Source organism: Otolemur garnettii, unplaced genomic scaffold, assembly GCF_000181295.1.
Source record: "Otolemur garnettii isolate 467f Iridium unplaced genomic scaffold, OtoGar3 scaffold00018, whole genome shotgun sequence".
NCBI lineage: Eukaryota > Metazoa > Chordata > Mammalia > Primates > Galagidae > Otolemur > Otolemur garnettii.
Window position 1 is genome coordinate 23,812,082 of NW_003852413.1, and position 11,255 is coordinate 23,823,336.

Here is an 11,255-nt window from a genome sequence, read left to right on the forward strand (position 1 = left end):
GGGGCCGGGTTTGAACCGGCCACCCTCGGTATATGGGACCAGCGCCCTACTCACTGAGCAGCTGGTGCAGCCCTATTTGATTTTTTTAAGGCAGAGTCTCACTCTGTCACCCTGTGTAGAGTGCTATAGTGCCACAGCTCACAACCATCTCCAACTCCTTGGTTGGAGTGATTCTCTTGCCTCCAGCCTCCAGAGTAGCTGGGACTACAGGCACCCACCACAACACCCAGCTAGTTTTTCTATTTTTAGTAGAGATGGGGATCTCACTCTTGCTCAGTCTGGTCTCCAACCCTTGAGCTCAAGCAGTCCACCCACCTCGGCCTCCCAGAGTGCTAGGATTATAAGCATGAGCAACTGTGCTGAGCCAGTGGTGAATATTTTAGAAGTACTAACCCTGGGTCAGGTTCTGTGTAAGCCACACTTGGGCCCTGAACCATTCATAGGGTCTCTTTCTTGGGCATTTTTTCAGATGAAGGGACAAAGAGGTTATGGCCATGCAGTGCCCAAGGGCATGCTGCCAGTGAGCCTCATAACCAGGACGTTCTGCTGTAGATTCTGCCTAAGGCACATTTCTCCCTCTAGTCCCCGAGCCCAGTGCTAGGCTCAATCCCCACCTCGTGCACGCAGCGGAACAGCTCCCAGTGGAAGGCAGTGAGGTGGTTGGCAATGTCCTCAGGCTCCACGCGGTGGATCTCTGTGTCTCCAGGGGAGACCTGGATCTCCTCCGGGAGGGGCACCTGGTGGCAGGTAGGGGAAGAAGGGATGGACTCTTGGTAGCAGGGTGAAGGGCTGCTCATGGCCCCCACTCTGCCCTTGCTCCAAGTCAAGGCCTTGCAAAGGAGTTCTCACCAGGGCCTCATAGCTGTCCCTCGTGCAGGCGAACAGGTGGCTGTTGATCCCCAGTGTGGTGAAGACACAGTCCTCAGTCGGCTGGAGAAGGACCTTTTCTGCAGAAGAAGAGCTGCTCAGCCTCAGCTTCAGACACCTGCACTTTCACCCCTGCCCCCCAGGCACTGTCCCTATCCTCTCCAGAAACTCCTAACCCCACAATGGCACATAAACTAACAGGACTCATCACCAGTTCATGCCATATTTACCTGAAATTTGTCAAATGATGATTACTTTGGCATTTATAATCTCTTTTTATTCCCCCCCCAACATTCTTTCACAGCTCTTCTCTTATTCTATCATCCCCGTGACATTGGAAAGGCAGGAATGTTTTCCCATCCTTGAAAAAATAAGGCTGTTCCTACATAACTGGCTTTCTGCCTTCTCAGTGGGATTAGTGACCCACGCTGTGTCTTTCGCATGAAAAATACAGCATCCTTAGATGCACAATGAGGCTAAAGGACCAGAACACAATTCCCAGATGGGTGAGGAGGCACCTAGATCTGAACCCAGGAATTGTGGACCAGTGCTTCTCAAATTTTAATGTGCATAGGAATCCCTGAGGGGCTTATTTAAATGCCAATTCTGATCCAGCCAGTCTAGGTGGGATCTCAGATGCTGTTTTATATATTTTTTAATTGTTTTTCTTTCTTTCTTTTTTTTTTTTCTTTAGAGAGGAAATCTCACTATGTTGCCAGGCTAGAGTGCAGAGGCTATTCACAGGTGTGATTATAATACACCGCAGCCTTGAACCCCTGGGTTCAAGTGATGCTCCTGCCTTAGCCACCTCAGGTGGCCGAGACTACAGGACTACTGGTTTCAGATGCAATGCTTTTTTTTTTTTTTTTTTGCAGTTTTTGGCTGGGGCTGGGTTTGAACCTACCACCTCCAGCATATGGACTGGCGCCCTACTCCTTTGAGCCACAGGCGCCACTCTTCAGATGCATTTTTAACAAGCTCCCAGGTAATATACATGAGGTTTGGTTCCCCTACTTTGAGTAGCAAGGACCTAGAATTCAGTCTTTACCCCTGCCCCAGGGCACTGAGCTTGTGATTTTCTCCTCTTCAGGCCATCAGCCCAGTTCTTCCTGATCCTCACCTCCAGAGGAGGCCACAGCTACCAGGATGAGGGATTCCTCACGCCCTGCAGGCTCCTCTGAATACTGCAGTTTCTCCGTCACAGAGCCCAAAATGTCCTGCACAGATGCTGAAAGGCGGCTGCGTATGGTCACGTAGGAGTGGTCAGGCATGTAGACCCGGCAGAAGACTGGACAGAGACAGAAAGCAGCTTTTCAACAGAGGGCAGAGCAGCAGAGCCCCTCTGTTCCCCACCCGGGGCTGACCTCCAATGAAGGTGCTGTGAAAGGGGTTGGTTCTACTACACAGGGAGACTACACTGAGGCTGCTCCAGATGCAGAGACCCCCACCTGTCCTCCTGACCTACTCAGGATGTCCCACCTTTCCTAAATGCCCACACTCACTCTCATCAGAGCCCCGGAAGGCCACTCGGGTCTGCAGGCAAGAGTCTATCCGGCGGAAGTGTCGGAAGAGTGGCTTCACCTGCTTGCTGGGCGGCTGGTTTTCCTCCGGAATCCTGGCATGGACACAGCTGGGCATCAGCAAGCCCTGCCAGGCATATGGAGCACCAAGCAGGCAACATCAAGCAGGAATATCAGAATTGGGTCAAGGATGCACCAGCAACAGTTTCAGGTGGTGGTTAAGAGGGCCAGAAGAGAGGACAATGAACAGCATGAAACAACTCTCTAAGTAACCCAAATCAAATGCCACCTTTTCCATGAATTCTTCTCTGACCCACCCCATCCACCAGGAAGGGTCACTTCCTTGCCTCAGCTACTGTAGAACATTGGGATAATACTTATTTGTGTTCATATCTTATCTCTGCCATAAGATCAAGAGCTTTTGAGGACAGAGATTGGTTCTTACTGAATTTTTTTTCTATCCTCCAGGGCCTAGCATACTGCTTGGCACATGGTAGGTAGTAGGTCATCAGCTGTTTGCTGAATTTTGCCAACAACAATTTCACAGTCTGGGAGGGAGATAGACATGCATACAGCTACTTCTATCACTAGGCAGGAGGTGTCAGTGATATAACAAAGGTACTAGGACAGTTATGTTAGTCTGCAGGACGGAAAACGCTATTCCTGAAAGGAGGACCTGGGAAGTTTTCATTGAGAAGATGGCATTTGGGTGGCTCCTGTGGCTCAAAGGAGTGGGGCACCAGCCCCAGGTGTCAGAGGTGGTAGGTTCAGACCTAGCCTCAGCCAAAAACTGCTTAAAAAATAATAATAAAAAAAAATAAGAGAAGATGGCATTTGACCTGGGCCTTGGAGGACAACAGGAAGAGAAGAGGGTGGAATAAGAGCATTCTGGGTGGACAGTTTAACGGACAACAAGAAGTTCTCTGGAAAGGAAAGGAATTGAGAGAATGGTGGGGTGTGTAGGGCATGTCATGGGTGAAGAGGGACATAGGAGATGAGATGGCAAGTGACAGCAGAAGACAGAAAGGGAAGGGTGTTGAATGCTATGCTGGGATGTTTAACTTCTTTTGGAGGGAGCAAGGAGCATGGATGCTGATGGCATCATTTCTGGAAGTTTGAAAGATCTCACTGGTGTCAGCATAGAGAAGGGAGGGAAGGAAGAGAAAGACACAGGACCACAAGCTGAAGCCTTGGATAGAGGCTGTGGCAATAAGCCAGGTAAGAGGCTCGGCGCCTATAGCTCAACCGGCTAAGGCGCCCGCCACGTACACCTAAGGTGGCGGGTTCGAACCCCCAGCCCGGACCCGCCAAACAACAATGATGGCTGCAACCAAAAAATAGCCAGGCGTTGTGGCGGGCGCCTGTGGTCCCAGCTACTTGGGAGGCGGAGGCAAGAGACTCGCTTGAGCCCAGGAGTTGGAGGTTGCTGTGAGCTGTAATGCCATGGCACTCTACCCAGGGGGACAGCTTGAGGCTCTGTCTCAAAAAAAAAAAATAAGCCAGGTAAGAGATAATGAGCCCAAATAAGGGTTGTGGTGGTAGGAATGGAGAGGAAAGAAATGGAAAGAGTGGAAGGGATAGATCACTGACTGGATGGATGGACAGATGGGTAGATGCAGTGGTGTCCTGAAGCTGGTTCACACTGGCTTGTGGGAGCAGACTATTATGTTTTTGGGAATTTTGCCAACTGGCTTTTAAACAACCATGAAAAAAAATATAAACATATATATGTACATAAATACATGAATGCATGTTTTATAAACTCATGGTCAAATAAATTTACAAAAAGGTAGTTTCCTAATTCTTTTCTTTCTTTTTTTTCTTTTCTTTTTTGAGACAGAGTCTGCCACACTGCCTGGCTACTTTTATTTTTATTTAATTAATTAATTTATTTATTTTGGAGATAAGAGTCTCACTTTCGTATTCTTGGTAGAGTGTCATGTTGTCACAGCTCACAGTAACCTCCAACTCTTGGGCTCAAGCAATTCTCTTGCCTCAGCCTCCCAAGTAGCTGGGACTATAGGCACCTGCCACATGCTTATCTATTTTTAGTGACGAGGTCTCACTCTGGCTCAGGCTGGTCTCAAACCTGTGAGCTCAGGCAATCCACCCACCCTGGCCTCCCAGAGTGCTAGGATTATAGGTGTGAGCCACTGCACCCAGCCTCTTTTCCTAATTCTTTTGCTACATTTTACCATTACCTATGTTCCTAAGGTTTTTTATGTCTATTGTATTTGTCTGGTGGAAACACTACAGCATGCCTTGCTTCTGCACATCTCTTCCCAACTCTGTATTCAGTGATGTCATAGTCACCCACGGAGAGAGAATTTACACCATGGGAATCAGCAAAAGCTACAAATCAGGGTTCTTTCTCCTGAAGCCCTGGTTTTAAATATTTATCAGTACAACACTGAATTGACAGACAAATAGATGGCAGAATAGACAAAAAACAGATTGGATACAATGCTTTGTGCTACTCTCCAGTAAGAGAAAAGAGCTAAAATAAAACCATATTGGAGCCAAAAGGCCAGAGGCAGCCCCCCTCCCCCATAATAGAGGAACCCAGGGGGATCTCTTTCCTGTCCCCTTCCCCAACTCATTCCCCCTCACTTTAGCTCCACTGTCTCCACAAGCTGGTGCAGCCTCAGAGTGTCCTCCCGGAGGTCCTGGTAAAGGGATTCATCCTTCATAATTAGCAGGTACAGATCCTGGGGAGAGGAGCACAGAGAACATGAAGGCAGGGTTCTCATCCCAAGGATCATCCTCTGACTCTCTGCAAGGGCTGGGGCAAAGTCTTCAATTCTTTGAGTACAGAAAGCCATGTAAGCTAAGGCTCACTGGCATCTTTTCCTTCCACATTTCCAGCTTGAAGCATATGGCTCTTTCAAAGGGCTCCCCTCCAGAGCAAGCAGCCTGCTCACCCCCCTTCTCTTGCCCCAGGCCCACCTTGATGATGTGGCCGGCCCCCTCTTCCTCCTGCAGCAGCCCCTGGTAGGTGTCCAAGAAATGGAGAAGCATGGCTAGACAGGCCTGCTTCCGGCCCAGCCCCTCAGGGCCCTCCATGCTCCCTGCCTGAACAAAGCTGACCCCTAAGTTAAGAAAAATCCCTGGACCGGCAGATCTGAGGAATAGAGAAGAAATATTAGAGGCTAAATTACTCCCAAATATTATCTGGATTTGGGACCAGACAAAAAGGAGGTTCAGGGGTCCTAGAGCCAAGACCTGCCCATGACCTAGCCCAAGGTTTTGCTTAGAGTAGCTAATAGTGACACCTGCTTGACCACATCCAGCTCTTGTTTACTAGATTTTCACTCAAGGATACCCTACCGGGAACCCATCTAACCTCTGGCCAGCCCCGGGTTTATAGCTCACAGCACAGCTGATAAAGGCCAATGGCACTCAATAAAACCCTGACTATTCCTAATTGTAAAGCCTGATGTTTCTAAGAGAGCCTATGAAATTCTATTCAGTGGCCTGACATTTACAATTAGGTCCTAAAATAACTCCGTGGGAGGGCCAATGCTTACATGAGACCCTATGAATAGCCCAGCCAGTGGCTTGTCTCTAGCAGACCCTCCTGAAGTACAGCCATGGCCTAATGTTTACATTAGACCCTGTAATAACTCACTGGGCAACCAGATATTTAGAGCAATAATTCAGTTGGGGGGGGCATCCTTAATAGAATAATAACACCTTACATTTGTACAGGGCTCTGCAGTTTCCAGAGTACTCCTACAACTGCTATCGGATTGATCTTCACAGCAGCCCTGTAGGTAGGCAGGGCAGGTGCTGTTTATCTCCATTTTATAGACGAGGAAACTGAGGCCCAGGAGGTTAGGTGATCTGCCCAAGGTCACACAGCTGGTAAGCAGAAAAGCTGGGACTGAAACCCAGGTGTGTTTTCTAGGTGAGCTCAGGCTCTGACATTGTGTGTAGGATGGAAGGAGTGGCTCTCTTTTGACCTCTCCTTTTACAAGCTGCACAAAAGGATATTACTGGTGTAGCTCCTGCAGAAATTTCTCGGTGGGGAGGAAGAGAGAATGGGTGAGGACGATGTCATCCAGCAGGCTATCTGCAGAGATCAGCGAGTATCAGGCATGTCAGGAGAGCACTTCCCGAACCCGACTGGAAACCCAGTCCCTCCCTCTATTACCCCTGAGGGCCAGTTCTCTTTAGCCAGCCTGGAGCCCCAGCCACCTGCCCCATCATGCTCTGCACACGTGCACACACACTGTGTAAAGGTTCTGGGCAGCCGCTGCGGGGGTGGGAGGTGGCAGCTGCCAAGGCAGCTGAAGGGAAGAGGGGGGCGTGCCTCTGATGGCCATGTGCACTTCTCAGTGTATGTGGGATGTTGTCAGATAATACCAAGTTTGACATCTGCCTGAAAAAAGAAATAGCCACAGGGTCCCTAGATGAAGAAGACTTCTAAACCCAGAGGTTAGCATCAGAGTGTGTGTGTCCCTCCTCCCCTCTCCACTCTCTGCCTAATAGCTTTGAGTTTCAACAAGGCAGGTGGGAACCAGCCCCATTAAAAGGAAGAGAGAGAGACTGCAATCTCTTTGATCTCAGAGCCTTTAAATAGAAACTGTGTCCTTTGGGTGCCCAGAGACATAAGGGTTAATGACGGAAGGGTGAAGAGGAGTGGCTCCTCTCACCACCCTTTTCCCCTCCACACCCCCCTGTCTGGGCCTGGCTCAGCCAGTCAGCCAGGTACAAGGTCGCCCTGACTTGCAGCCAGCCCTGGGGTGGGGTAGGGCCGCCTGGCACACACAAACAGGCAAGGTGCAGGGAAGGAGCCAGGTGTCCTCCCTGAGACAGGTTAAGGCCAGGTCCCCAGGCGCTGCACCAAGACAAAAACCAAGGCTTTGATGGCCCTTAGCTAATCATCCCCTGGTAGTCAATTATAACTATGAAGGCAGAGGAGAACCAACACAAGATTATCCACTTCAACTATTTCACTTCAGAGAAACTGAGGCCCAGAGCTGGGAGGGATTAGCCTGGAGCTGGAATAATAACCCATAATCCTAAGTGTTTGTTTATTTTTCAATATCCCTGAGGTAAGCAGAGTGTCGGGGTAGATGTCAGGGTAGAATCTAGTGGTCCAATGGAGCTGTGTAGACATTTAAGGGGCTTTGGTTAGGTTTAGAGTACCTTCTGTAAGTTCCCTCTTCCCACACACGCTGGGAAGAAATTGAGACCACTTAAGAATATTGGTTACATTAGAGAATGTCAGAGTGGTAGGTTAAGCTGATTCTCATTTACTCTGAGACTAGTTTGGAGTTTCCCAAACTAGTTTCTCTGGGGATCTAACCTATAATATGTGTGACAGTAAATTTAAGAGTCTTACTCCACTCCAGGGAAGACTGAGAAGAGTGTGTCTTACCAGGCCCCTCAAGGAAGGGGAAATATAGTTTCTTCTTTCTCTTCTCTGCCCAGTTACTCTGTTTTTTTAATTTTTGTTTTGGTTTTTTGAGACAGTATCATTTTGTCACCCTCAGTAGAGTGCAATGGCATCATAGCTCACAGCAACATCAAACTCTTGGGCTCAAGTGATGTTCTTGCCTCAGCCTCCCAAGTAGCTGGGACTACAGGTGCCCACCACAATGCCTGGCTATTTTTAGAGACAGTCTTGCTCTTGCTCAGCTAGTCTTGAACCCGTGAGCTCAGGTAATCAACCAGTCTTAGCCTCCAAGCTAGAATTACAGGCATGAGCCACCATGCCTGCTCTTCTGTTGTGTTCTTAAAGTGAGTCAGAGAGACCCCAGCCCTGCCCCTCCGCTCCAGGGATGGATGTAAGGAATAGAGATGCCTGACATCCTGCCTAGATTCTTTCTCTCACAGGACAGCTAAGCCAGAGCAAAGGAAGAGGAACACGGGGCAGAGTGGGGGAGATGCTGGCATGGGGGCTACAGTTTGGCGTCTGTCTCTTTCCAGGCAGGCTGTGGTCCAATGCACAGCCTCCCCAGGGAATGTGTCATAGACACACAGGGTGTGTGGTGTAGGTGGGAAGTTATGGTTAGGAGAGCTGTGTGTGTCTGATATTTTTCTAATTAAATCCAAAAGGTGTCAGCTCCCCAGGGCAACTACAGCCTGAGCCAAAAGAGAGGACTCAGGTCTTGAGAAAAATCTAGGGAAGTGGAACCCCACTTCCCACAACCTAGGTTGGAGTTCCCTGCGAAGGCTGAGAGCAGTGTGAAAGCCCCTATCATTATGGCCTCAGCAAGGGCTCCCAAACCTCAGACCTTCCTGGGCTTAGTGCAATGCCTACAGCCAGACCTAAAGACACCTACAGCTTCTACCTCAGCCACTAACCAGCAACTTGGGGCCTCAGTTTCCTCAAAGTCTGCTTAGTAGGGACACCACTGGGGAGTGGTGAAATACTACCATCATTTAGGGAATAAGCATCATTTAGGGTGTGGTTATTATTTTTTAAAGAGGCGGTGTGCTGAGGCCTGCCACCGGAAGGGTGGGAGCTAGGGAGGCTCAGACACCCCTAGATACTGCAGGGCCCCCATGCCTGCCCAGCCACCCCTCCCCTCACAGACACTTTCCCCAAGCAGAATGCTATCCCCCCCCAAACTGCTAAGGACAATGCATCCCTTTGCTCAATCCCAAAAGGCAGCTTGGACCCTGAGTAGGCCATCCTGTAATCTGGGCGCTTCTAAACATAATCAGGGACCCCTGTCAAGGTTTTCAGCGTTTGGGAACCTCTTGAGCGTGCTAGGTAGCTTCCATCTTAGTGTGTCAGGCCCTAATTTGAGGCCACAGAGGAGGTAGTCAAGATCAGGGACCTATGGCAGTCTGTGGCTAAAATGTCCAGGGGAAAGCAAGGGTGGTTTAAGGAGAGAGAGGGGCTCAGCTTCTTCTCCAGCCACTGGTGAGGCTGCTACAGGGAGGAAGGCGGGCACTGCCACTTCTCTTCCAATGGAGGGTCTGTCCTCAGCTAGGCCTTTACCCGTTTCGGGGGATCATTCGACCCCACACCCTGATCCTAGCACAGCACCACCCCCACTCTCCAAGGGCACCCCCTGCTCCAGGATGGATGAGCCCGCAGGCTCCTTACCTGAGGCAGCGCTGTCCCTGGTGGCCCCTCCAGCCAGCCTCTCCAAAACCCGATTCAGAAGATGCTCCGGCCGCTCGGGGGCGCCCAGGGGGGCCCAGGGCGGTGAAGTCAAGGGCTCGCCCGGGGACAGCTCGTCTGAGGAGTATGAGGAAGGGGAGCGCAGAGGACCCCCTCCCCCGAGTGGCCCAGGTCCTGGCACCTCCTCCAGCTGCAGCCAGCAGGGTCCCCCGCTGCCCGGCTCCTCCTCGACCCCCGCCAGATCTCCCCCTTCCTCCTCAGGGGGTGGCTCCAGCCCGGGCTCCGCTGGGGGCTCCCGGAGGAAAGCTGGGAGCAGCAGTCGAGACACGCTCTGACGCCGCTGCAACGGCCGCAGTCCCCCGGTTGGACCGCCGCCCCCGCCAGGTCCCCCACCCCCTCCAGGCCCGCCGAAGCTCCCCAGACCCCCGCTGGGACCTCCTGCCACCGTTCGGCCGGCCAGCTGCGACGTCTGTTTCTTTAGAAATTTCTCCAGTGGCTTCATGCCCCCCCCCGCCCCTCTCCTAGGGGCCGCCGGGGGACCCAGGTGTCCCTGGCGCGGGCGGGGGGGGGCGGGGACACGATGCTCAGAGTCGGAGCAGAGCCAAGGGCCGTGCCAGGCGCTGGACTGGGGGCCAGAGGTGCCCAAGACTCGCTGGCCAGAGTCCCGTGGCCAGTGGCCCAGGGAGGTGCCAGAGAGAAGGAGTGCCTGCTCTCAGCAGCCCCCCATGCCAACTGCAACCGGCACACGGCCCAAAGGGTGGGCAGTGGTAGGACCGGTGCCCCCGGATCTGCGCTCCTGGGCCGGGCTGCGGCGGCAGAGGCAGCGGGTGGAGCGCAAGGCTGAGAGGACGCGGCGGCGGCGGCGGCAGCGGCGGCTGCGCTCCTGGCCAGGGGGAAGGTGGCAGAACTGAGACCGCGCCCCCTCCTCCAGTCCCCGCCCAGTCTCCGCCCCTAGCCTTCCTGGCCCGACCGTGGGGCAGCGCAGAGCTTGAACTTGGGGTACTGGGGCTGACCTCGAAGGTAACAGCGAGGTTCGTGGGTCAGAGCAGACGCAGAAATTAAGGGCAATGGTGAGGTAGCGATATACCAATGGAGGGCCGTTCCTGGCTCAGAGCATTCTTGGGTCTCTTAATATCATTTCAAAGAACCAGAGCAGGTCTGTGACCTGCACAGCTTGACTCACCTGTGTACCTAGGTAAGGCCTACAAAGATTGCTGAAACCCGAATGTGCCCTTTGCCATACTTACAGGAGCAGGTCTTTTATTTTCCTTCTGTGAGAAGGGCTGGGAAGGCCTCTTGGATGGATTTGTATTGGTACTGGAGGTGGCACCCATCTACCCTCTCTGCTAGGGCACAATAGGTGGTGTGGGCCTGGCCTCTAAGACAGGTACTGGCAGGCAGATAGGAGCCAGGCAAGGAGCAGCAGGTTGTGGCAGGTCTAGTTGGGGTTAGCAGGAGATAGTAGGCAGAGGGAGGAGACAAGGGGCACAGGGGCACCTGATCCCTGCTGGCAGCCGAAGGAAGCAGGGTCATGGAGACAGGTGACAAGTCCCAGAACTGCCAACTAACATCGAGTATAGAACCAAGAGTATACATACCCATGGAGTGGGAAGAGTGGTGCCAAATTAGCACTCTAAATAATCATCATTCCTGATGCCTATGCCAGGAGCATTCTGTCCTTAAGAGTACACTGCCCAGGCTCGGAGCCTATAGCTCAACCGGCTAAGGCGCCAGCCACGTACACCTAAGGTGGCAGGTTCGAATCCCCACCCCGGACCCGCCAAACA

At 52.0% G+C, this 11,255-nt stretch overlaps 1 protein-coding gene across 1 annotated transcript in view; it reads right to left on the reverse strand.

Moving 5' to 3' along the window:
- The window catches only part of RAPGEFL1 (Rap guanine nucleotide exchange factor like 1), a 15,371-nt gene extending 5,401 nt beyond the window's left edge, over positions 1–9,970 (reverse strand). The window contains 8 exon segments of the mRNA XM_023511254.1: positions 615–737; positions 850–947; positions 1,988–2,155; positions 2,370–2,482; positions 4,998–5,095; positions 5,334–5,459; positions 6,371–6,459; positions 9,451–9,970. Of these exon segments, the coding sequence (XP_023367022.1) occupies positions 615–737; positions 850–947; positions 1,988–2,155; positions 2,370–2,482; positions 4,998–5,095; positions 5,334–5,459; positions 6,371–6,459; positions 9,451–9,970 (1,335 nt within the window).
- Positions 9,971–11,255: the final 1,285 nt, after the last annotated feature.